Raw genomic sequence first — 27,907 nt, forward strand, 5'->3', positions numbered from 1 at the left:
GGTTGGGCGCTTGTCGTCACGTCACATGAAACCCACCTATTACGTACCTTCAGCGTATACGCGAGAAGTAATTCCCCTCCATTACCATCGGCGGCGGTAGTCATTATTCCTTAAAGGCAAGCAGAAACCTCTTTACGGGGGCGGGATATAAAAACGTCAACAATGCATACCGGTTACTTTTTCTCTCACGATGTCCTCCCAGGTGAATGAAACTCTCGCTTATGAAAGTCAATCCTACCTACTATATCTTGTTGCATCCAAATGTCACGCCATAGTTGTTTGGCTTTCATACCTTTGTCGGCAAACCTTTTAACGGTAATATCTCTCTTGAACCAATGAGACAAAGTCTTCCAGGTCTTCTGTCCAGACAGACATTGTACGTTCAAATGCGGAGGGTAAAGCAGGGTGACAAATTGACAATGCACAAAATGAGCTAAGTACTGTTTATCCGCGTTCGTCAATTGCTCTTCTTCCCCCGTGCGCTGATTCGCTAGCTAACAGCCAATCACAGTGTTCAAATGCCCCGACGCTGATTCAACATGTCAAATTTGCTGAAAACCACCACCCAACGTATTCCAACTCGAGCCGACCTTACGACGCTGTTCGACTCCCGACGTCGGATTGCTTTATCTAGGCCTGAACACTGATACCATCCTCCTGTCCTTTATTTTCATATACGATGCTATAAGATTGATGAAAGGTCCACATTCGAAACCCTGGAGGAGTTAGTTATCCTCTTCTCTGCTCTGAGCCTCCCGCCTACTTTAGGACCCCGAGCTTACATATGTGTAGGTATCGCTTTTACTCGGCTCATAAAATGCCACAGTCCCATCTGAAAGTGGTTAGCTGTCGAAACACTCGAGCGGCTTCAAAGCTTGGAAACGGGCTGTGCAGACAGTGCAGGCCTGGCCCGCTTTCTGCACATCACATTAAAGTCTCTCCAAAGGGGGGTTGTTGAGGGGGCGAGGGGGAGGAGGGGACGGCAAACTCGCTTTTGTTCCACAAACCTGTTCCCGCCATCAGAACCCTCAACACTCTACATTAAGAGGAAGTGGTTTATTTTTGTCCTGTACAAGGGATTTGAATTTGCGAAAGGAGAACTTTGCACTCATGTTCAGAAGAAAGTAGAATGTAGAGGTTTTGATAATACATTAAAGGAATACAAGAAGACTTCTGCGCTCTTTTAGTGCATGGATGTGGAGATGATGAAACGGCGCTGAATGAAGTCTCTGTTCTCATTTCCTCTGAAGGCAGCCTTCTTTTCTCCCCCCCCTCCACCCATTTCTTTCCTGAGGCCCGTCCACTTCAAAAGCTGACCTAGCCCTGTGCGCCGTGTAACGTGTTTACCTAAAGGCTCATTTCAAATAAACAGCAGTTCTCCGTAAAGGATGCCTGGCCCCTCACTAAGAGCCTTTCACAGACACCATTTGCTTCACAGGAGGTTCTCCGCAAAGAAAGTGCAGTCTTCAAACAAAAGAGGTGCAAAACAACAGTAACACATTCCAAAAGTAAAATGATTACAACAATAGTAGTAATGTGTTATATTTTGATGTAACATTGGGCCTATTATATCTTTTACAGCCTTGAAACCTTTATCCCAGACATGTATCACTCGGCTTTGACCAGGGTTTCTGTTTAAGAGGCCAAATGATTTATTGTAAAGACAGTATTCATTATACCAGGGCTGTCCAAACTCTGGCCCGGGGGCCATTTGCGGCCCTGCATTTGTTTTATAGTGGCCCACAGCATATCCATAAAAAAATAATTTTGATGCGCCCTGCAATGCTATTGAGTGTGTGTGACAAGTAAATCCCCCATGGGTACAGTATGACACACCTAAAAACTACTTAGACTACTATTACTAACGCATCCAACTTATGGAGATTTACTAGATATGCAAAGTAAATATTTACAACTAAAGTAGTAACAACATTTCTCTTATAATATATAATGATGTGCATAATATTGAGAGGGAAAAAAACTCACAGATTTACAGGAAAAAAACTAATATTTTGTGACATTATAAAGTGGAAAATATGCGAGAAAAAAAGATACACAAATTTACGAGAAATAAACTCGGATATAAACAAACATCCGAGTAGGCTACGTGTATTTCTCACAAGTTTCTGAGTTTTTTGGGGGGTTTTCTCGCAAATTTGCAAATTTATTGCTCGTACATCTGTGATTTTTCTTCTCGCGAATTTGAGACTTTATAATGTCACAAATCTGTGAGGTTATTCTCATAAATTTGTGATTTTTTTTTTCTTTTTCTCAGAATATTGCCCCCACCCCCTCTACAAAATATATTTATTTATACATGGGCCTAATACGCCGTTGTACCTGTTAACAGAACAGAAAAAACTGTCAAAATAAATGAAAACATATTTGCTTGGTTGGTTTTCGCAAAAAGGCCCTTGCATCCGTCAATAATTATTCTGTTTGTGGCCCTGTAACGAAAAAATTTGGACACCCCTGCTTTACACAGTTTCCATTTAGAAATTGAAAGCAGCTGATCTGTGTCTAAATGTGAACATTGAAAAATGCAAAGGAAAAAAAAAACTTTGCTGACTGTGTGTAATTGCTACAAATTCTGCTTCATGCACAGTCTGACTTTAACATTATTGGCAGGTTTTCAGACACTGTCCAATCATCCAGTGGTCTACTGCACACGTCAATCATAAGTTCTCCTGGGGCAAATGCCGAGTAGAATTAATTACAATTATTTGGGCAAACGTAATCTTCTAGAAGCCAACAGGTTGATGTAATCACAGCCCGTCTGCCTTACAGTTTAGATGTTCTGGGTTCAAATCTCCAGCCTTCTTGTGTGGACTTTCCATGTTCTTGCTGTGCTTGCGTGTTTTTTTTTTTTTTCCCTGCATACTCCAGCTTCTTCCCACATTAGAAAAATTTGCTTGTTAGGTTCACTGAAGAAACTAAATTACCCATAGATGTGGTTGTTTGTCTATACAGGCAATTGGTTGGCTATTGCGATTGGCGATGGACTTCTTTTGAAATGTAATAATTGGAGAAGTATCTTGCCAAACTCTGTAGTCGTAGTCTGTGAACGTAGTCTGAGTAAGGACTCTGTCTATAACCAGCACCTACTTCTGCATGTTGATGGGGGCTCAGTTGATCCTATCATTTCAAGAATGCTAGTGTATCAGAATATCTGAACTTTCCCCGCCCCCCAGTGTCATGTGCTTGGCTTTGAGGACTCCTCCATCCTGGTACTACCTGATTATCTCATAGCTTTTAAGCCCCTCTCGCACATCACCACCTCATGCTTCTTTTCCAGGCTTTCAAGAGCTTTTTATCAATACTAGAGTGTCTCACTTTGTGCTTTTAAGTGGACTGCCTCCAGACATTCTACACAACTAGACTCGGTCGAGTCTTGTGGATTGAGCATCTGAGATAAGATAAGAATACGCCAGCAAAACTGACGAGCCTATCCAAAGCACAGCCGCGTAGACTTGGTTTGCAATAATCGAGGCTTTGAAAAGCAGCAGCTCCCCGTGCGCTCCGCTGCAAAAGCTGAGAAGGAGGCGGCGCCGCGCTGAGCTGCCCTCTGCACCATTGCCTTTTCATCTCCGCTTTTGCCATGGATGAATTACGTTCCTGAATTTCACACTGGGGAAGCGTGTTTGGTGCACACGCAGCTTGCCTGTCAGGTCACGAAAGTGCACGCACGGCCAGAAGAAGCACACAAAATCGGTGAAGTGTCGTGTTTAAAATGTAGGCTCACGCTTTGTGCATGGGCCTGCCAGTTCAAAGACATTTATCATCATGTTCTCTCGGTTCGCCCCCGCACCCTCACCAATAATTTCCTTTGAGAATAATTCATCAGAAATTTGGTTGAGCTACATGACTTTGTTGCATCAGTAATTGACCGACGTACTCCTTTCATTTTTCCACATCTCATGTTTGTATCAGTGTTTCACAACCACTGTGCAATGTGCATCAAGAGATCATCAGATGTGCCACGTGAAATTATTCAATTCCACTTGATTGAACTGAAAATTAGCTATCTTGTGTTATTCTTCCATAGATAGATAGATAGATAGATAGATATATGGCCAGACAGATAGTAGGCTAGCTAGATACAGTAGATAGAATACTAGATAGCAAGCTAGCTAGCCAGCTAGATAGCTAGTTATTTAGCTAGATAGAGAGATAGCTAGCCTAGCTAGCCAGCTAGATAGCTAGTTATTTAGCTAGATAGAGAGATAGCTAGCTAGCTAGATGCTATTTTTTTACTTCCATTATCTCTAGATAGATACTTAAATCTATCGATCTATCCGATCTATCTTAATCTAATCCATGCCAGTAGCGTATCAATAAATGCTCAGGACAATTAAATGCTCTTCCACTAGATGGCAGAAGTATATCCATCCATCCATTTTCTTGACCGCTTATTCCTCACAAGGGTCGCGGAGGGTGCTGGAGCCTATCTCAGCTTTCTTTGGGCAGTAGGTGGGTGACACCCTGGACAGGTCGCCAGCCAATCGCAGGGTACACAGAGACGAACAACCATCCACGCACACAAGCACAGGCAGAAGTACAATCCAGTAAAAAAGGATCTATGACGTCTATAGTCGTCAATGGCAGCCAATGAGTTAACTCATGTAATCAACCTGTTCCCATTCGTTCAGAAGAGTAGTAGGGTTGTGGTCAACTAAACAGGTCCAGATTTCATTTTGTGAGATTTTTCTCATGCAAAGTAGTTGCCTTGGCTGACTGAACGTTGGGAAACACTGCCTTATATTCATGGGAGAATGCCTTGAAACACTAAACAATTACAGCCAGGGGACATTTGGAGATTGTCCATGTTTAAAATCAAGGCATTCCTTCACGTCATCTGAACATGGCAGACTCTCCTCTACGTCCTTTGCCCACGAATCATCAAGAATACACTTGGCGTTGACCCTTGTCTACTTCCAGGCTTGTGAGGAACTTCACAACTTGGAATCAAGCCTCTTCTTGCAGGGTCAAGAATTCTTGTGGTCTTCCCTAAACTGGCAGTAGTCACAGACAGTCAGGCAAGTTACTCAACAAATCCAAGTGAGACTCGAGACAAAACAGGTGCTGGAACCGCTTGTGTTTTGTGCAACATGTGTTTAGGAGATTTTTGCCCAAAACATGCTGGCAGGATAAAGAATACGGAGCTCTGGACATGACATGGGGGATTTTTTTTTTTTTTAAGACTGTGGTCACAATGTAAATATAGCATGTGCACAAAATACTAATTTGTGGCTACGAAGTAGCTGGGGCTCTGTATTGGACAGCTGGGTAAGTAATTGAGAGTGAGTTCTCTAGAAATGGTGAGGTTGAGGTAGAGGCTGAGGGTAAAGCTTCAAGATAATATTGAATATCATGATTGAGTTAAATTTTTATAATGATTTTTATTTTAGGCTGCAGATGAGCTACAGACTTTTTTTTGTTTTTTTTTGTGAAAAGCCTGGCATTGCAAGGAATCATTATTTGTGTTTCATACACACGTTATACCCATTCCGTCCCCACAAATTAGTATTTCACAAGCATGAGCAAGTTTGTGGCAAAAATTTGCAAGTGTTGGCCACAATATATTATTTTTAGTTGACTTTATACTTATTTTGTGGCCACAATTTAGTGTTTCATGCACACATTATACGATGTTTGTGGCCACATTTTAGTATTTTTTTAACACTTTATACGTATTTCAGAGACACCATTTAATATTTCGTGCACGTTATACCTACGTCGTGGCCACAATTTAGTATTTTGTGCACAGTTAAATCCATTGTGTGGCCGCAATTTAGTATTTTGTGCTCAGTTATCTACGTTTCTTGGCTACAAATTAGTATTTCATCCACACTTCTCCCCATTTCATGGCCACAATCTAGTATTTTGTACACATTACATCTCGTTTGTGGCCACAATATAGTATTTCTTGGCCACAATTTGAGTATTTAGTGCGCAGTTCTATCCATTTCCTCGCCACGGTTTAGTATTTTCTGCCCACATTATATATTGACTTCATGGTTAAAATATATTTATTGTGCGCATTGTATCATGTTTGTGGCCATGATTTTGTATTTCGTGTGCAAATTATAAATTTTTCATGGCTACATTTTGGTATTTTGTGCATGTTATACCTACTTCTAGTATTTTGTGAATAGGTAATACTTATTCTGTGGCTAACGTTTTTCTGTGTCATTTTTCTTGCATCCTGAGCCTTTTGTTTTCTTGATGGCTGAATGTGGTAATGGCACCAAGCTACATAACATTCAACCGTGTCCATTTGCCCAGTGTACCTCCCAAATGGAAGTGTGTAGTGTTTATGCTACATTACTCGCTGATTGGTCACGGCTGCATGAGCGCCTCTCATCATCGGCGGTCATTTGGATCCGCGCCTCTCTTTGTAACTTACCCGTTGGGAGCGGTGACAAGTGGACTGTAGAGCTGCGGTCCTGACCGTGAAGCCGCTCTTATCCCGCTGGAAGGCATGTTCCGGAAACCCAGCGGGAAGCTTATCCAGCAGCCCGCAAGCCGTTAACAGCGGGAGTGCCGCAACCAAAAAAAGTCATTGTGGATTACATGGAAAAGCATCCCTCGAGTGTGTGCGCGTTTGCCGCTCTTCAGCAGGCAGCTGTCCTTCCCGCCGTGGTTTGTTTACATTTCTCAGTCACCCACAGGAGCTCTGTAACGCCCGTGGCCCCAGCAACCCCCCCAAACCACAGAGCCTCACCCCTATGAAGTGCCGGGCCCGCTTTTCAAAGCCGAGGCTGGAATCCCACGCAGCTTAACAAAACAAGCGGGGAAAACAGTGGTGTCGGCGCTTATCTCGCAGGTGAGAGCAATTACAACTGACATCTCCATGCTAGACAGACAGCTGGGAACCTGACACGTACTACCACAAGTGTCCTTACGGGTGAGAGTGATCGTGTTGGAACGTAGCAGAGGATGAGGGTGCTTACAAATACTTGGTTACTCCCACTGACAGACACAACGGGCTGAGCATCCCTCAGATGCAATGTTTTGACATAAAAACAGTTTGTGGCGCACGAATCACTTCAATGCAATGAAAATTACATTAAAATTAAGCCGTATCTACCCGTGGTTCCCCATTTGCGGCTCTTTCTGTAGAACCTAAACGTAGAAAAAATATTGCTGTGTATTTGTGTTGTTTGTATATAAGATGCCACCAAAGTGGACAGTTATAGGAAAGTAGTAATTAGCAATTTTTATGTGATGAGAAGACTGCATTTATACCAGCAGCTTTTTTTTCAAAATCAAATAACATCTTAGGTATTTATTTTGCCGATTAATGTTGAAAGATAAGTTTTAAAGGGGAAGTCAGCCTTCAACATTTCTTGACAATAGTATGTTATATGTGACCTCACTAGTCTAAACATCACATTCTGATTAATATTGCAAATCCAGCTGTTTTTATCCATCTCAGTTTTGCTACTTGCTGTCAACTGAAGATGACATCAAAGTTGCTCAGGGCTCAGGCAATGACCAATCATAGCTCACCTGTTTTCTGAAGCTTAGATAGGATTGGCTGTGAGACCTGAGCAACTGTGATGTCATTTTCGTTCGACAGCAATTGGCAAAATGGCCGCCTTCTGATATTGATGAAAAACGGTTGGGTTGAGCTGCTTAACTCACATTCTGTTAACGCAATATTAACCAGAATAACGTATTTAGACTCATGGGGCTGCATAGAATATATTATTGTCAAGAAATTTTGAGGTGGTTGACTTCCCTTTTAAATAATATAAAAGAAGTGTTTTGTGATCATGGGTTGTGCAATAGGCAACTTGGGTGGGACATTGGTAACTTGCAGCGGTCACTCTACTCTCTTTTACTGTTTGTGTTTTTTAAAATATGAATCCAGTTTCTCTTCCAACGACAATGTCGTACAACAAAACTAATTCGTCATTCCATCACTATAAAACTTTACAACTCAAATAAAATTTAAGATATCTAGCAGATGCAGCAATGTAGGCCAAAAGAATAGCTGGGATTGTTTTTCATCACTATGGCACACCTTAGCCACTCGTTTCCAGGGAGAGTTTATAAGGTTCAATTGTAACTGCCAATGGAAAAATAAGATGTTTGAATGAGATCAGAAGACGAAGGAAGCTATCATAAAGGTTATTATATTGTTTATGCTTATTTATTGAATTGAATCACAGATCTGGGCAGCACGATGAGGTAGTGATGATCACATCTGCCTTTCAGTTCTGAGGTTTAGGATTAGAATCAAACCTATCATCAAATTTAAAAAATAAATTACATTTCCATTATCAAAGGTTGAAAAGGAACCATAGTGGGGTAATTGAGTTGGATACTAAAGATGATACTAGATTCAGAAATTGTCATTTCCATGCAACATTGGGATTGAACTGGAAGAACGACATGGTTTTGCCCTCTAGCAGTCGTTCTTTGTAGCTTGTTACGCTTTGTCGCGCTTCTGTGTTGTCGGACTGTTTAGCATCCTTCTATCCGGCTTTCATAGATCAGAGTTAGTGCTTTTTGGTGAGATTGCTGGTTTTGAGGATTGTTTTCCAAGCTATCTCACCCTCAGAGCCCGGGAATGTGCATCAAATCCTCACTTTTTGACTGTGAGTGGCAGACAACTTGATTCAAGAGCAGCTTCTACTAAACCCTTCAAAACCAGACAAGAGAGTCTCCGCATGACTTTTATAAGAGGTGGAGTCCCTTCGGGCCCTGGTGGGATTGCTGTCCGCGCCAGCTCGGCCGCAACCTGGCAGTCTGAGGTCTTCTGTGTTGTTTAAAGGGCCCGTGGAATGTGGAACAAATCTGTTCAGCTTTATCGGCCTGGATGCGCTCCCCATTGGCTGGGCTTAAGAGCCAGGGGCCTGCGCGGGAGCTTACAGAATTTCACATGGAGGCCACATACAGCGGCACATCCTGTTTGAGGCCAAGCGCCTGTCCTGTTCCTTGCCTGGCGCCGCCTCCTTCTTTGACGAGGTGTGTGTGTGGGTGCTCAAAGGGTGTCCCGTGTGTCTTCCTTATGGTTTCTTGGTACGTTCTTCCGGAAAAACCTTTGAACCCATTCAAGTCAACTTGTACAAGTCTAAAGAACTGTACAAACTAAATGTTTTTTATGTCATACTCTTTTTAACTGATTTGCTCCCCAAAACGGATAAATCTGTTCTATTTTAAATAATACCAGTGTCCCAAAGACGTATTTATACGTTTTTATTATTATTATTATTATTTTATGTTAGAGCTGTACTAGCATACAGTGCGCTTATTGCAGCCTCTGAACTGAAGATATTGGTTGAAGCAATGTTAGTTACTACAAAAACAGCCAGTAGGTGGCAGCAGAGTATAAGAGGTTAACCAGGGCCATGTTGCAACAAGCTGTTTTCCCCCCAGTTTTAAACAATTTGTGAATAATGATGAAACTTAGCTATATTCTAATGCCAGTTGCTGCAAAATGGAAACAGATAGAAATATACATTTTTTCCCTGATGAAAGAAGACACTCTAATCGTTCTTTTGGTAGGTTCCATGTTGTTATAGCAATAGAACATAATATTCTGTGGGCCTTGCAAAATCTGTCAAAATCCAGTAAGGGAGTGAAGGGGGTTGCTTCAGTGAAAATGGCTGGGAGGGAATGAGTTAATATGTCCACACACCCCTTACAACAGGTCTATCATATTTGAAAAGATAGACAGGTAAGTTGTGCTCAAATTTAGCAAATAATTGAAATTATTAGAGAAACTGCAAAAGTTGGTCTGAGATTGTACTGGGTTAGAGGTGGGGTGAAGTGTAAACACAGAGATCAGATGCGCCCGTTCAAGTGCTTGCTTGGCATCAGACAGCGCAAATCAAGTCATTTTAAAAATCGAATTATTGAAAATTTGCTAAATCGTGAAATCAAGTCTTCAGCATTATTAGAAGCTGTTGTTCTTATGTTCTGTTAAGTCCAAATGTTATTGTTATAACATTCGCTACTAACTACTTCATTGTGGCATTTAAGCAAAAAACTCTGAGTGTTACGTTTATGTTAAAACTGTTTCAGAATTAGTACACATTATTATTGTATGAACACAGGAATGATTTTTGAATAAATGAAACCTTTAAATAAATGTTAATTGGGTTTATTAAACTCGTCCTGAATGAGTGGGAAAAAAAAATGGAGGTTGTATATTTTGGCCATATTGGCCAGCCCTACATCAGTATCTGTATAGACAGTTAAATATAGTGTAAATATTAGGGGTGTTCTTAAAAAAATCGATTCGGCGATATATCGCGATACTACATCGCGCGATTCTCGGATCGATTCAATAAAAAAAAAATCGATTTTTTTTTTTTTTAAAGAGCTCAGAATTGTTCATTCGGTATTCGGATTCAACGGATTCAACGTCTTATCATCATTGCCTTTTTCTTTTTTTTTTTTTGTGTGTGAATCGATTTTTAAACTTCCATTTTTAATGGAAAAATATTCAACAAAACGTCTGACTTCGGGTTAGGATTCACACCTTGAGCATGGAAGAATGTTATATGAACGGAACATTAAGCCTTAATATTTTATTTTAATGCTGTTCAAACATGAAACAGATTACAACCTCTATAAGACTGAAATTTCAGATAAATAAATAATACATTTTCATATAAATCTTACACTCTACAAGCTTACTGATTAGTATTTTCTAAATTTGAATGAAAAAAAATCGCAACAATCGACTTATAAATTCTTATCGGGATTAATCGGTATCGAATCGAATCGTGACCTGTGAATCGTGATACGAATCGAATCGTCAGGTACTAGGCAATTCACACCCCTAGTAAATATGCTACAGTGTTGAGGTGTCTTGCCTAGTATGCATTTTGCCTAACAATTGCATGAAATTAATGGCAATTTTCTATCCTAATTTCTAGTTCCAATTATCGAAAAACGGCCACAAGAGGTAGCCGCCATCGCGAGTACTGATACAGCTTGAAATAGGCTGGGAATCGACCCAATACCTGTTATCGGTATTCGTCCATCCCTAAAATGAATATATCAGCTAAATTTAAGTGCAACTACTTTCCTGTTGTTAATCGAATACTGTACATAACTGAACTGCTATTTAACACCTAACACGACTCAGTGGAATGAGATGTGCGGTTTCCGAGTAGCTTTAGCGTCCGCCGCCTGTGTAACAGCTGAGAAAAGGTCCTCCATTACATCACGTTGCTATCAACGCTGGCTTTAATGAAGCAGAGCTGATTACAGCATCGTTGACAGATGCGCGGCGGCCAGCTAGCGGCGATAATCTTTGTTTATACCGTCCAGCAGGTCAAATCAAAGTGAGAGGATAATCAGGTTCGGGAAAGGGAGGGAGCGGGGTGGTATTAGAAGATCTCTCAATTGTAGAGGGGCAGGTGACTTTTAAGTAGTTTAGGTGCACTTATGTCAATGGCGAAGCATTCTCATGAAAAGCTCCCCCTGCCCAAACCCATTGCCCACCCCCCTCTCACAGCTGTTGTTATACAAGGACCGAAGAGGCTTCACCCCCCGTGATTCATGTCCTGCCAAGGGAGAAGTTCTGCCTCCTGTTTGACCTCAAACAGAGTCCCGCTGGCCTGCGAGAGTTATATCTCGGCCACATGGAGCCTGTCCAGATGACAGCACGGTGTTCTGTTCTCATCTCAATGCCATTCAGGGAAAGACATGTCACGGCAAACTGATGCATTGATAAAATTCCCCATTAAATACCCGTCTATTTCAAATTCCATAGCTGACCTGACAATGGTACATGTTGACTGACACTTCAAAGCGGCTTCCACACACTCGCCATGCATTCCTGTTTATTTTAATACGGTTGAATCTCTCAATTTGAATGCCCACGGAACTTAACAAAGCTCAAAGTGCTGTGACGAATGATGTCAGACAGAACTGCAGTGTAGCTCATAAGACTTGCGTTTAGTCAGAATCAAAGGAACTTGACAACTTGTGATAAGAATTGCAAGTGTTTTTAAAAAAAAAAAAAAGATGTGGGAGGCGCATTTGTTTTTACAGTGAAGTAAACAGTTTATGTTGTGGGGCATATTTGACACAGTATCTGACAAAACACCGCCAACATGGTGAGAAGGCCCATTTCAAAACAAACCTTACCCTACCAAATAATGTTTGGAGATTTTAAACTTGTTCCCGGCGTGTCACGACGTAACTGCTGTCTTGAATGTAATTGAGGCGATTGCACAAACTTGCTATCGATGTCAACAACATAACTTCGTCCTAAAATCACACTCAAATCGGCAATTAATGGCACTAAAAAATGTTTTGATTATGCTGACGTATTTTACGGCGCCTGTTGCCAGAGTTAGCGGCAGCTAATAGCGCTAGCGCTAACAGCGTTAGCGGCTCACAGAGAGAGCCACCGGATTACCTTGCCAAGGCATCTTAATGGATGTAAATGACTGATTAATGACTGATTATTCGATAGAATTTTTCAGTAGGATCCGAATACCAAAATATTTGATTGCTGCAGCCCTATAGGGCTATACCATTTCGTGCAGTAGACGGGGTACACCCTGAACTGGTTGCCAGGCAATAGCAGTAGGGCTTTTCCATTTGGGAATTGTGTGAGTTTATTGAAGAGTTGGCCCGAAAAGGTAACCTTGCTCTGCAAGATGAATTCTCAGATATTTGTGAGTTCACAAACTCCGTTCCGAGAATACATCTTGTACCGAGCCCGTTGATTTCCACCGCTCCGAACCAATCACCGGGCGTGATATGAAGCTGTGACGAAACCAGGAAGCCAGTGTCGACACCTGGGCAAACAAATAAACCTAACATGGACGAATGGACGCTGCAATTAATTCTGTTCTTGCAAAATTATTCACTGTTTCGTTGTTGAATGTTGAATGTTTGTCTTTAGGTAAAGATGTTAGTGATTTTTTCCCGCCTTCGACCAGAACGAAAACGACATTTTCATCCGTGGCCGTGATTGGTCAAAACAAACGTCCAATGAGCTACAAGTGTTGTAGAGAACGTCCCGCCTTAACTGAGCAAATCACCTTGGAGAAGTCCCAGATTGATATTGTGGAGAACTCACTTGAGTGGATCACAATATCAATTTGGCTATTTCCATGTTACCGAAAAGCCCCAGTTGATAAATATTAATTGGCGCATATCACACCCGCCAACCCAAAGTTTTGGCACTATGTCAAAACAATCACAGCCAATAAATTCTAAGAAATCAACTTATTGTGAAGCAATTCTTAAAATGAACCGGTTCCTAGTGATAAACTTATTTTAAGATTTGTATGGAAGTCCAATGAGAAAAATCTACTCGAAATCCAAGCAATCATCTGGGACTGGATTGCGTTCGATTTCAGTGGTCCAACGCTATTGCCATTCAATACTAGCTGAGGTCAGTGTTCTGTGTTGACTCACCACCATAATTATCCCGACTCGGGCTCTAGGCTGAAATCTTGGTGAACCACCAAGAAAGAAGACCCGCATGTCTGCCATCCATTCATTGTTCTTTTACCGTCTTGCAAGAGCTTTTTGCACACTCACTTCTTCCTTCCCCCCCCATCTTCTTCCCTTTCACTGGCTCACCAGTTTAAACACTTACATCTGGTTTTGAGTCGAAGCCAGGTTGGTTTCTCCTGGAATGGAGGTCTTTTATTCCTCAATGGCCTCTCGCGCTCTCCAGTTTCATCGTGCGGTGACGACTCCACCAAATCTTTACAAAGTGGTGTTCCTTTCTTTACGCCGACACCAACGGAGCCGTGTTTCCGTTAGCAATTAGCCCCCTTCCAATCAAACACGATTAATAGTCCGCTGAAGGGCTTCAAGGATTTCTCTTGGCGCCTTCCTCAAGGTGTCAGGTGACTTAGAGTGTGTGACACTTTTGAGGAAATGGCTGAAATCTTGTTTGGACAAGGCAAGAAGAGCTGCACTGTACAAGTTGCGTGGATGCTAATTGCACAAATTCAGAAAGCCGCGTCGACTGGAAAATATGAGGAATCCTCTTGAAGATATCCTGTTTTTTATTTTCTCCATCATACAGTATGTTTGGACTTGGATACACATACACGCTGCTGTAATTCATACCCTGAGGCCAGAGGAACTGTTTAGGCAATTTGTGCTAGCCTCGTTTTTTTGTTTTTTTTTGTTTTTTCTTCAAAACGTGTTGTGCACATCATGTGTTTTGAAGTAGCACTACGCGTGTGTGTTTTAAGTGGGTGAGCTGGCTGGGGGGGTTGTAAGAACAAAGATGTGTACTGTTTTCCAACGGGAGGATGGGTGGGACCCTGGCGGCGGTGAGGGGGGGATGCCTGATGTCACCTGGTGGGGAGCTATGAAAGCTTCCCCCCCGGTTGCCTTAACCCACATTAAAGTCTGCCAGTAGAAGCTAAAGCTGTCGGGAAGCTTGGCAGAGGTGCTGCAGTAAAATATGAACAAATATCACACACTTTTCATGCTTATGCCATATCGCCTGGAAGTGGTGTAGTCCAGAGCATATAATTTTTTAGTCAACATTGCGTATACCCAATGCTAAATCGCTAATATATGTGAGCCAGATTACCCATTTTTTACTCAAGGATGGTGAAGCCATAGCTCACCTTCCTCTGCTGATTGGCTAATAATTTGATGCTGAGCCAATCAAAGGCAGAGCAGGGCGGGGCCCGGAGTTTTAGTTCAAAAGAAGCGCTTTGTGCTCATACACCGGTGACTTGCTCGTGGTGTGGGTTCGATTCCCGGCGTGGGTTATCAGGGTTTGGAATTTTCATTTTAGTTTTTATTTCGTTTTGAGTTTGGTTTTTTAAATTTAGTTGGTTTGTTTTAATTCATTTTCAGGGTGGTTCTGTTAGTTTTTATTAGTTATTTATTTTTAAAAAAATGCTCAGTTTTAGTTTGTTTCATTATTAGTTTTCGTTGCGCAAATGTGTATTGTATGCAATATTTAACTCATTAACTTCCAAAAACATATAAATACGTTCTATTATGAATGTTTTAAGCGTCCCAAAGACGTATTTATATGCTTTTTTTTTATGCTATAGCATGCAGAAGGCTTTGATGCGGTTTCTTAATTGCAGAGAATGGTTGAATCACATGTAGTTATTACAAAAACGGCCTGCAGGTGGCAGCAGAGTATGCGAGATCAAACAGGGCCATGTTGTGAACAAGCTGATTTCGATTTTTTTTTTTTTTTTTTTTTTTTTACATTTTGCAGAGGAAGTAACTGGTTAAATGATGTATTTATTAATAATGAAAATAACACGTTATAATCACTTAAGCGTTCGACAAACATTGACATCAGCATGGATGAGATGAAAATGTTTTCACAATCTAATTCAATATTTGTAAATATACATTAAAAAGATTCTGAATTGTCATAAAGTGCAATAAGTCAGGTCTTTCATAAATGTAAGAAAATACTTTAAAAGTCATGTGAACAGTAAATTTCAAGAAAACAGTAAAATTCTATTTTCCTCTTAATTTAAGCGGAAAAAAAGGGATATTAAAATAATTGGTTCATGGTTTTATGAATCGATATCACGCTTGAAAAGGAAAATCGATTCAATATTGATTATTTATTTTTATTCTTTTTTTTTCATTTTTTATTTTTTTATTTATTTTTTATTTTTCTTCTTTTTTTTTTTTTTAAACCAAACACTAATAGTGACTGTTTTTGTTCATTGTTCATTAAATATTATTTTACCATATTTAAACTGCATATATGGTTCATGATAAATATATTTTACATTGCTTAAGACTGCAGGTTTTACCAATAATAATTACAAACTGCTCTTAATGAAGTCAAGATAATTTTATTATTGTGAGCAAGTACAAATGATGTCCTTGTCATTGTCGCACCGCTGCTTGCCTCTTCCCCTTACTCAAAATATGCATGGTGTATAGCTTCCAGGTGGAAAACACGAAATCCCCAGACTTGTTTGTGTAGCCTCACCGAGCATCTTGTGATCCGATAGAGAAAGAATGGCAGCGGCGAGATGCCAGAAGGCGGTTAATTACACATGTGGCTGGCAGATTTGGAGGCCGACACCGTGGGCGATGTCGACGGAGATGCCATGCGTTTCGATGTTAAAACTGCAGACTGCGGTCAGACACAGTCTGCTCTCTCATTAGCTCGCTCAGCGGATGTAATGAGGAGGTTCTGCCTCAATCGGCGAGACGTTACATCTCCCCGAACCTCCATTTTAATTGGAGGGTGACGGCTTTATTGTTTGTTTCATGACAATCCCCTCTCTTGCGTACAAGCGCTTAACGCTTTGCTGTGTCTGTCAAGGGATGAGACGACTTTTTGATGTTGCTTTGAGCTACAGAACAATTCACTTTCCACTGCATACCAGCCTTCGTTAGGGCATTCATTTACACAACAAAGATGTAGTGAAAACTGAAATCTTTTTTTCATGTGAAAAGACTTTGTGAAAAGTAGTCCTTGACCTGTAAAAAGGACTAAAACTGCAGTAAGATGAATTATGCCCTGCCAGTAGTTCATATCGCTGTAAAAACACACCACTCATGTCAACAACAAGCTGCTCCATTCACTACAACATAGATCCTTGGCACCATGATGAGAAAAGATGGCGCTAAATCACTACTTTTACAGTAGACAGCATTAGTCTAAGCACAAGATTTTTTTTTTTAATGAATTCACAAATAGCAAATCGTAAATATGGAAGAAAGACTGTAATATGAACTACAGGCCAGTAGTTTTCAATGTCCCACTTTAAAAATAAATATACACTACGTACATGCATGTGGACCAATTTCAACTTCACGCTGTTTTTTTGTTTGTTTTTTAGCATTGAGTTATGATTTAGGGCAGAGTTCTGCTCCTACGGTGGCAATGAAAGCCAAATTTGTACATAAGTTGAAATGCTCACAGTCTATCACTAACCTATACTAATACATGCTAATTAAGTCATAATTACTGTAAATATTCGCAAAAACTAGTTTTTCTGGGTCATAAATGCAGGACGATCAAATTAAAAACAATGAGGACGCAAGGATTAAATTAATTAATTGCTGGCGTGTGCCGTCAAGTTTACCCACGTCAAGTCAAGTCAAGTTTCCCCACATCAAGTCAAGTCTCCCCACGTCCAAGCCAAGTCTTCCCACGTCCAAGCCAAGTCTCCCCACGTCCAAGCCAAGTCTCCCCACGTCCAAGCCAAGTCTCCCCACGTCCAAGCCAAGTCTCCCCACGTCCAAGCCAAGTCTCCCCACGTCCAAGCCAAGTTTCCCCACGTCCAAGCCAAGTCTCCCCACGTCCAAGCCAAGTCTCCCCACATCCAAGTCAAGTTTCCCCACGTCCAAGCCAAGTCTCCCCACGTCCAAGCCAAGTCTCCCCACGTCCAAGCCAAGTCTCCCCACGTCCAAGCCAAGTCTCCCCACGTCCAAGCCAAGTCTCCCCACGTCCAAGCCAAGTCTCCCCACGTCCAAGCCAAGTCTCCCCACGTCCAAGCCAAGTCTCCCCACGTCCAAGCCAAGTCTCCCCACGTCCAAGCCAAGTCTCCCCACGTCCAAGCCAAGTCTCCCCACGTCCAAGCCAAGTCTCCCCACGTCCAAACCAAGTCTCCCCACGTCCAAGCCAAGTCTCCCCACATCCAAGCCAAGTCTTCCCACGTCCAAGCCAAGTTTCCCCAAGTCCCAGCCAAGCCTTCTACGTCCCAGCCAAGCCTTCCACATCCCAGTCAAGCCTTCCACGTCCCTGCCTAGTCGCCCCGCGTCCCAGCCAAGCCTTCCACGTCCCTGCCGAGTCGCCCCACGTCCAGTCAAGCAATGACGACCAGTCCACTCACGTCCCGCCCCATCATGACTACCTGCTTCCTCTTGCCCGGTCTGGTCTTAGCGACCAGTCCTCTCAAGTCCCGTCCTGTCTTTTAGTGGTTTATGGTCAATAAAGTTACTCTCATTCCTCTTCCCGTCATCTGTCTCTGCCATTGGGTCCATCCACCACATTCACACCACACTTTCAACCGTGACAGTTGCAAACGTTACAAACATGTCTGTTTTTTACTCATTTTGCTAACTTGTGGATTTTGTATCAGCGCTACGCAACCGAGATAATTAGCATGTTGGTATGTGAGTCCGTCATAGACATGTAACAGAGAGAATCCGGTCACTTTTAAAACTAAATATGTTTTAGTTCTGGATAATAAATGAACCGGAAGCACAGTATGTCTTTTTTTTATTCTTTCAAATGTGCGGTCAGGTCGAAAGTGGCACACACAGAGCTGCATATAAATGTCACTTTGTAAAGAAATACAACATAAAACTCTCCACACTGTCTTTTGAATACCATTTGTCAGCATATATGCGGTTCTATAATTGGTTATAATTAAGTGAGTAAATGCTGGACATTCTAAAAGTGAATTAAATGCACACTTTTCACAAGAACTGTACTTTCATACCTATTTTCAACCATTTGCGTTTTAAGGCCTGAAAAGGATGTTGTCGTGTAAAATGGCCCTTAAGAGACTCATGAGGTTAAGAAAAAATAAATAAATAAATAAAAAACACAAGATGTTTTTTGTTGTGCGTTTGACTGACTGTTTAGTTTGACATGTGTGTACAGTTTGTGGTGATTAAAGACTTTTTTTGGGTGCCAAGGGAACAAAAGACTTATAGTGTCTAAAAAAAAAAAAAAAAAAACCTCCTCCATTCCAGTTCTTAGCCAGAAGCCCTAGTTAACAGTAGATAGGGACTATCTGTCTCCTGTTAGGCAAACAGCATCCTCTTCTGGTATCTGGTCCTCTCCCATCTTTGTTCCTCTTATCATCCCTTTCTTCTTTTGTGCATTCACTCTCTTTACTCCCTTACTTCCTGTCTCTCTCTCTCTCCCCTCCCCCCTTTAGCTGCTTTCTCCCCAAAATTCTCATGTGGCCAATTTGCATCGGGCGTTCAAACCTTGACCCTGAGACGCGATTTGCTCGCTCCCCTATCGGCGGTGAAGGTCAGGGTTAGATTAGAGGCTGGAGGGGGAGGGGCAAATTGAGAAGGAGGGGTTCGGGGGGGATCCTTCACCTAAACGCATGCAGATGTTCAAACTCACATGCAGTACAATGCAGTTCTTTTGTTTTTGGAGCATCTATCTGGTTTTTATTTGCCTCCTCGCAGCGGGCCTCGCCGCAGATTAGATTTCAAAGCGGAGGAGCGCGCATGACGTAAATAAGATGAATCATTTGTTGTTTGAATTCTTGCGGCTTTAGGCTTGCGCTGCACTTAATTGTCATTGTTTCCACAATCCAGGCGAAATGAGAGTGTGTGCGTTCACACATGTGGAGTGGTTCTGTTTTGTGTAGGAAGTGGATTATTCCCAGATGACAGCACTCCCTCGCTGTGCCCCTTGCACCACTTTGTCTTGTGCTTAATTGAAGTTGCAGAATAATGGGATAACAAAATGGCCGTCCTCGGTTGAAAACAAATACACACCTTGCTAACTTTCTTTAACTTTTAGCCTCTTTCATCTTCATCACTGAGCACTTTCTGTCAGAACCAAAGTTGGCTAAGCAAGTGCTCTCAAGATGAAATGCAGCTTCTTCTTTTTTTTCTTTGATGGATGCAAAGGTCCGTTTGAAGACTTGGGAGGAATCTCAAATACTTGGCAGAGATTGTTTGTATCCCAGACAGTGAAACACAATAAGCGTGGTGCACATGTTTCAAAGTGTTTGGCCGCGCTAAGGCCGCCTTTTTTTTTTTTTTTAACACACATCTGACGAGGAAATGTTTTTGCCTGAAATGTTTATTTTCTCTGCGTCTGAGGTCTGAACTGTAGATTCACTTACATCTCTGATCTTTCTCTTCTCCTCGCAGGAGTTTCCAAATGGGCATACGAAAGCAGGACACCTCGCAGATCAACACTGCCCCCTTGAGGGTAAGTTGGAAAGGACTCGCTGATCAAATTTGATGGAAAAAAATTATTCACGACTCGAAAGAAAGAAAAATTACTGTGAGATTAAAATAAAATAATGAAAATAAAGCTGCCTGATTTTAAGAAACACATTTATATTTTTGAGATAAAATGTGTAATATTGTGTAAAAGTAGTAAAACCACACCAATAAAGTTGAATGGTTAAAAGAGTCACATTTTCAAGATTAAAGTCATACTATGATGAAAAATTAAGTTGTATATTTTTACAAAGGAAAACAAGTATATTTGAAATGACAGGTAAGATATTTTTTCATTAAGTTTTAGAAATTTTTTTTATCCCCTCCCCCCTTGTAATATTGAGACTTTAAAACATTGCTTCCCTAAGATGACATGTTCAATCTCAGTTTAATATTTCTTATTTTCAGTGTGCCTGCACCAGTCCTTGTCTAGTATTAAGCCACACTGAGAAGAGGGAAGGAAAAAATAAAAATTTTCAAAAGTTTCAAGTTTTCAAAAGACATAATATTATGAGAGAGACCAGTAAAACCAACACATTTTTACAATTTTAGGCTGTGTAGTATTTTTTTTAAATCAATCATTTATTTATTTATTTATTTATTTATCTATTTATTTATTTATTTATTAGTTTATTTATTTATTTGTCTTTATTTGTATACTTAAAAAAAAAAAAAAAAAAAAAAAAAAAAAAGCTTCTGGCCTCTTAAAACAAAGTAGTATATATCCATCCATTATCTGATATTATAAAATAATGTAATTTAATATGCCAGCAGAATCATTTATTTTTTTGGCCTAAAAAAAATACGACTTTATTCTCATAGTATACTTTTTTCCCCCCTCCTCAGTTACTCTCCACTTAAAAAAAAAAAAGTTCTGGTCTCTTAAAACAAAATATCTATCTATCCATTATCTGATAATATAATATAATATAATATAATATAATATGCCAGCACAATTAGCTAGTCAATAGCATGTCTGTCTCACAGTCAATAAGTCACAAATTCCAGTCTGTATATTTTCTCGCCACGTTTGTGTGGTTTTTCTTCAGGAACATTTTATGTTCACTGAAGTCCTTAAAACATCCATATATTGTAGGTGATGAATGTAAATATGAATAGCTACTGACCAGTTCTGGTTGTATCCTGCCTCTCACCTAAAATTAGCTGAGATAGGCTCCAGCACTCCCATGATGCTAATGAGGAAACACACTCTAGTCTGGTATCTGTCTCTCTTGCGACAGTGGCTCTCCCTCCTGAGAAGGCGGAAGGCTGCGAGAACTACCTTCAGTACCTTCACGCGGAGGACGGGGAGCGAGAAATGAAACCGAGCGGGAAGAAACGCATCAGTCTGGATGTAAGTCTACACTGTGACAATAATAAATCTGATTGTCATGATTTGATTGGGAGATGAGCAATAAGGAGGCAAGGGGAAGAAAGTTCAAATCAAACCAACAGAGGCTAACTCGGCAGCTTTATGTAAGAAGCACTTCTGTGTTTCTTCAGTTCAAAGTGTTTACAGGAAGAATGGAATGACTGAACATCTGTCTGTGCAGTATACTGCTCCAGAACAAACTACAATTTAGGATTGGCTTCCATGTTTAAAATGTTTTAGTGATCAGTCCTGACCGCATGTGCTGAAGAGACATTATAGAGCCATAAAGGGCGGCTTCTCCTTCGCTCATAAATGTACGCTGCTTTTTCACACAGCTCCTCCACCAAGGCCGACAGCAAACCAGATGTTGCCTCTTCAAGTTTTCATCTGACTTTTTTTTCTATTTTTCTAATATTATTTTGCCTATTATTATTTTCTATTATTTTTTTTCTATTTTTTAATCTATTAAGAATAAAGGATATTTGTATCTGTTTCCGTTTTGCAGCAATTAGCATAAGAATATAGCTACGTTTCATTAATATTCACATTCCTGGTGAAAACACTGGCAAAAAGAGCTTGCTGCAACATGGCTCTGGCTGATCTCTTATAATCTGCTACCACCCGCTGGCCATTTTTTGTCATAACTACCATTGGTTTAAGCCACCCCTTCATGTCAGAAGCTCCATCAAAGCCTTCTGTATGCTCTTGCATTAAAAAAACAAACAAAAAACATCTAAATGCGTTTTTGAGAGTGAAGGACAAAGAATTAAAAAATGTGTTTACACGTTTTTAGGTTTGAATGAGTTAAAAGATTCATAATCTGATGTATGCACAGGATTTGGAGTGTGATGTTTCCGTGGAGGATGACAACCGCCAGGAATGGATATTCACACTTTACGACTTCGACAACAGCGGCAAAGTGACAAAGGAGGTGCGTGTTTCCAAGTCAGGATGTGCATGCTTACATATGCTATGTCTTCAGAAATCTTTTGTCTATACACAGTCACCAATTTGTGCATTTTTTTTTTCCTATTATTGTAGGATATGTCCAGCCTGATGCACACCATCTATGATGTCGTGGACGCCTCGGTCAATCAATCCTGCAATAATAAAAGCAAGACGCTGCGTGTTAAGCTGACTGTCACTCCTGAGCCTAAATGCCACAAAAGAGAAACAGGTCAGATGAATATTTTTAATGCTGCAATGGTAACTTGTCAAAGCTCCTTAACATAAAATTATGTGAACTATTATCACGTATTGTTTGTTGTTTTGGGGTCACTTATGTTGTAGTCTTTGGTGCAAATTCATCAACAATTCTTTTGATTGACTTCAAGGTCAGCTAGGATAGGCACAAGCTCTCCATGACCATGAACAGGATTAGCGATATAGAAAATAAATCAAATCAGAATTGTAGTTTTCCTCCACATACACACTCGCTTTCCGTCTTCAGATCGCTGTCACCAAGAGGATGGTCGTTCAGCTGACAAGCGCATGTCTGCCTATATCAGGTCAGTATGCTGAAAATTGCACATGGAACATAAAAATTCTGATTTTGCACGCTCGTGTTGACTTCATTTTTATTTGAAGCAGCAGGGGGCAAAATAATGAGGCCCCAGCCGCTGAAGGCCAACATTACTGTGTGGATGAGAACACCGAGAGGAGGAATCACTACCTGGATTTGGCTGGCATAGAGAATTACACCTCCAGATTTGAAGGTATGCTGCATCATTAGCTCTTTTTTTATTGGAGTGCAGTAAAATGATGCCAGGACATCCTTGCTGCATTCACATCTCATGGATGCACTTTTTTTTTTTTTTTAACCTATTCAACAAACCCAAACACATCAATCGCTCAACAAACAGTTGGGTGAAAAACAAACAAATTGGATCAAGGATAGACCAACCCAACTTTTCTGAGTTATTTAACCCAAAAAGTTGGGTCAAATGAATAACCCACAAAACAACCCAGAAAAATTTACTTAATTGTGGGTTATTTAATTATAAGTTGGGTCAAATTCAATTAATAAATCAAAAAGCAACCTGATTTTTTTTGTGGTTGCTTTGTGGGATAGTAATTTGACCTAACTTTTTGGGTTAATTAAATAATTCAATTAAATTGAGGAAAAAAAATAAGAGAACCCAACTTTTTGAATTATTTAACCCCCAAAAAGTTACTTTGAATTAAATTAATAAACAAAAAAAGAACACAGATATTTCTGGGTTGCTTTGTGGGTTAATAATTTGATTTGACTTTTTGGGTTAATCAAATACCTCAATTAAATTGGGTCAAAAGTAAGACAACCCAACTTTTTGAGTTATTTAACCCAAAAAGTTATGTCAAATTAAATGAATAAACCAAAAAGTAACCCAAATATTTTTGGGTTGCTTTGTGGGTTAGTAATTTGACCCAAATTTTGGAGATAATAAAATATTTCCATTGAATTGATTCAAAAGTAAGCCAACACAACTTTTTGAGTTACAAAAAGTTATGTCAAATTAAATTAATGACCAACAAAGCAACTCAATATTTTATAGTTATTTGTGGGTTGTTCAGCTCATCCAATTTTGGGGGTTAATTGATTAACCCAATTGAATTGGGTCAAAAAAGATCCTGACCAACTTATTGAGCTATTTAATGGTTTATTTAACGGTCAGGTCATATTAAATTAATAATAATTGGGAGGTTGTTTCTGGACTATTTATTTGACCCAACTTTTTCAGTTAATTAAATAACCCAAAAAGTTGGGGTGGTCCTTTTTTTGACCCAATTTGCATGAACTGTTTTTAGAGTGTGCATTCTTTAAACTACTGGGACAATAACAACCCAATTTGGGTCAAATTGACCTGTTAGTGGGTCGGTCCAATTTTTGAACCAACTGTTTTTAGAGTGCATATAACCTGTTGTCTTTCTTTTTTGAACTTTGCAGAAGGAATGAAAATATGATTTTGAATTGAATCCTTGTCTTCAGCATTCACATAATACATTTTTGCCACATGCTTGAATGCTTGATTGCTAGCGTTAGCACAATGACGCATTGTGTTCAAGCAGCGGCGAAAAACGATCTTGAAGCTCCCTCTTGTCTTTCAGGAACGAGCCCTCCCCAGGAGAGTCACGGTCGAAGCTCCCAGAGCCAGAGCCGCTCTCGCTCCCACGAGCCCGAAGCCCAGCTCCTTCACCAGCGGCGCTCGCAGGTCATCGGCGACAGTTACAACCCCGCGGAGTTTCGGGGCAAAGGAGCGCAGTTTGTGAAATCCCCCAAGGGGACCAACAAAGGCGGGAACGGCGGCGGGGGAAGATCCACTAAATGTCACGGTTACCACCCTCCCCTGCAAAACGTGCTGCACGGTGGCAGCGCAGCCGCCCACGGAGGTCAGGATGTGTACCACTTACCACACCAGGTCCAAGCGTCCGCCCACCACCAGCACCCCCTGCAGTACAGTCACAGCAAACGCGTCAGAGCCAAAGCACGGGAGGCGCTTTCCCCTTCCAAAACGCCGCTTTCCCCGCAGCCTCACCCCCAGGGGCCGCCCACCTTGCCCTCCGTGCTGCCGGGCACGGAGCGAGAGCAGGCGTCCGGACCCCCGGGCAGCCCGGGATTTGTGGTTCCTGTGGTCCAGCGCCACGAGCACCACCATCACCATGAACACCACCACCACCACCACTATCACCATTACCACCAGACATGACCGCCTCCGCTCACGTCGAGCGTACAGGACCAAGCACCACTCGCAGTCGAGGATCTTCGTACTCGCCTCAAGCTATTCAGATATATCCTAACGCGTATGGAGGAGTTTTCTATTGTGATGCCAAGCTGTAGAGGACCTGAAGGTTTTGTGAAGTTATCACAGATGCTGTGTGGCACAGTTTAATTTTTTTTTTATTTTTATTTTTATTTTTTTATCGAGCCTTTGCTGGGACCTATTTTCAGCACACACACATCAGAAAGTCAAAAAGCAGGAGAACTTTGGCACCTTTTGCTCCTTCCTGATGCTGTTGATGGTCGCCGTCCCTGGAAGCTAAATGACATGTTTGGTGGGAGACCTAAAAAAAACAAAACAAAAAACATGGATCTCAGGTGTAAAGGTGCTGCTTTTTCACAGAGGCCTCTTCGTCTGTGGACTGTGGGGATTTTGAGGGGAAGGGGGTTTATAAAAACACCACTGCCAGTTTTTATGCAAAAATAAATATTGCTATATGTACTGTATAAAAAATATATATAAATATAAACACATTTTACTGTATAATTATGATACTATATATGCATATTTCATCATGAATATAATTATGCATATGTGTATTTTGTCTTTTATATATTATAATAAACATTATAGAGTTCATGTTAATCATTAATGTTGTAGTTGTTAACTTGCTTGGCTTGCGTGCAGATAGCATGGTTTCTTTCTTTCTCTCTGTTGTTTATGTCATCTTTTATATTTTAATCTACTGCATCAAGAGTGACCAGAATCACCTGACAAGCAAAAGCTTCAAGATGTTGATCATTCTTTCTACCTGACATTTCGGCAGAGGGCATAGCTACAGCGGTGCCGTAAATTCTGATGATTTGCGGTGACAAGCTGTAGTAACTGGACTGTGAAAATTTCACATTTGATGAGCGTTTACACATTCACATCTACGACATTTATTTATGTATTTATTTATTTATTTTAAATCATAGCAACACCTTCTACCGAATTAACCAGCTCCACCTTTACTCAGAAAAGGATAAATATAAACTACCATGTGTACCCCTAAATGCCATTGGAATTAAAAAGGTGTCTATTTTTTGCGAGGAAAAAGACTACAAAGGACTACATTCTCAAAAATAATATTATTCTGAGAAAAAGAAATTGTCCCTTCAATAGTGCCTTATGTTCTTAACAAGAAAAGTGATTGATGCACGGAATATGTGATAATTCAGTAACTGTTTTTAACACGAAGCAAAGGTAAGGATGTGTATATATTTTCTTTTTCTATGTTTGAGGTTTTAGGGAAATATTTTGCACACACATCTCGAAATTGACACCTTAGATTGGTGTAGAAAATAAGATAGACGAGTCCATGCAGGTTTTCACAAAACGACGACATATTTAAAAAAAAAAAAAAAAAAAAAGAAAAAAAAAGAAGAAGAAATAAGAAAATGTGACATTTTTAGTTTTACACCGTTTTTTTTTTTTTTTTTTTTTTTTTTTTTTAGCAGCCCCCCCAAAAAAACAAAAAAATACATGCAAATAATTACATGGTATAGCGTACTGTCGGTGATTTAGCAAGTAGCCACAATCAATGGTGACTCCAGTGTTAAAGCAAGCGTAAGAACTCAGCATTTTCTTTTTGAGGCTTTGCGCCTGAGGACGTCTTTATTTTAACAGTATTCAGAGAAATCTGGGTGAAATTTTTAGGTAAACGAATTCTCACATTTAGTGGCCATCATAGCGACATGACGCTCTTGTCTGTGAAGCTAACTACTAATTACCTAGCTTCATACTAGCTGCCAGCCACCGGTAAACTAATGTATTTCTTATTTGGCCGTAGGTTCCTATTTGTTTGAAGGACATAAACGCCAATGACTTGAATTACAGAACGAAAGTATGATAGAAGTAAATGGAGATTAATTAAGTTGATATTGAACTGTTAGTAATTTAGCTACGGGACGATTTTTTTTTTTTCATGTAGTAAGACCAGTCAGCCACTAGATGACAGCAAGAGACACTTGTTTGAGCTTCCCAAATTCACAGTTCTAGCTGTTGTTTGTTTGTTTGTTTGTTTGTTTTACAAAAGGCTGAGCAGCAAGTCCAGTATCTACAGGTGGGCAAAAAATAAATCAATCTCTAACCTCTAACGAGTATAAATATTTTGATTATCCCTGACAGACCACTCACCTCTTGGTCAGTATATAAAGTTCATTACTAAATCATGAAAATGAAAATGAAAATATTTTTTATTCACCTGTTTCCCAATTAGACTATTCTAATCACTACGGTAACTTAGCTGGTCAAGGTGCTAAACCTCCTTCTTTCATGTGTCCTTGGACATTCTTCCGTCTTGATTTTGATATGTCTACTGAAAGTTAAAAAAAAAAAAAAAAAATGCAGCATGGTGTCTAGTGGGCATTGTATCAACGTGTCTTTTGTTAATTGCCGACAGCTCAGGAGAGAGAGAAAAAAAAAAAAATCAGCATTCCCTGCTCCAGTGGTGAGGGATTTAAGGAAGGACTGAATCCGAGCCCCGGCTGGGACAAACAATGGCAGCTATGAAAGGCGAGGGGAGGGTCCATCTAATGCAAATATCCACTTTGTGCACCCCCAGAGGACCTGCTGCTCTCAACTCTGACATCCACCACCAAGCAACAAGTGTGCACTGCAGTTTAGTCTGAGTTTTTCTTTGTTTTTTTTTTGTTTTTTTAACACATCTTTTTCCACATTTGTTTTCTGAGGAAGTTTCGACAAGGTGTGTAAAGGTGCAACAAGTGGGAATGTCTACTGCGAGGTTCCTTTTTGGAGACTGGATACAGCATCATTGAAATACACCTGCTGTAACAGGAAGAACAGAGGTAAGGCTACACGTTATTAAAATTGACTCATCATATTCAAGTGGAATTATCTTTTATCCTTTGTTAGCAATGCAACATTTCCAGCATTACAGTTTATGTACGCCGCACAACTTTTTTTC

The 27,907-nt window shown here is 40.5% G+C and overlaps 1 protein-coding gene across 2 annotated transcripts in view; it reads left to right on the forward strand.

The window, feature by feature from the left end:
* nkd2b (NKD inhibitor of WNT signaling pathway 2b) overlaps window positions 1–25,578 on the forward strand; it is a 37,668-nt gene extending 12,090 nt beyond the window's left edge. Inside the window, exons 4-10 of one of the 2 annotated variants that reach the window (XM_077527320.1) lie at window positions 19,795–19,855; window positions 21,111–21,223; window positions 22,077–22,172; window positions 22,283–22,418; window positions 22,692–22,749; window positions 22,829–22,956; window positions 24,329–25,578. In XM_077527320.1, the coding sequence (XP_077383446.1) occupies window positions 19,795–19,855; window positions 21,111–21,223; window positions 22,077–22,172; window positions 22,283–22,418; window positions 22,692–22,749; window positions 22,829–22,956; window positions 24,329–24,927 (1,191 nt within the window). In that variant the 3' untranslated portion in view covers window positions 24,928–25,578. The remainder of the gene's footprint in view (window positions 1–19,794; window positions 19,856–21,110; window positions 21,224–22,076; window positions 22,173–22,282; window positions 22,419–22,691; window positions 22,750–22,828; window positions 22,957–24,328) is intronic. The other variant, XM_077527321.1, reaches the window with a different exon arrangement.
* The last annotated feature ends 2,329 nt before the right edge of the window (window positions 25,579–27,907 follow it).

This window comes from Festucalex cinctus, chromosome 7 (assembly GCF_051991245.1).
Source record: "Festucalex cinctus isolate MCC-2025b chromosome 7, RoL_Fcin_1.0, whole genome shotgun sequence".
NCBI lineage: Eukaryota > Metazoa > Chordata > Actinopteri > Syngnathiformes > Syngnathidae > Festucalex > Festucalex cinctus.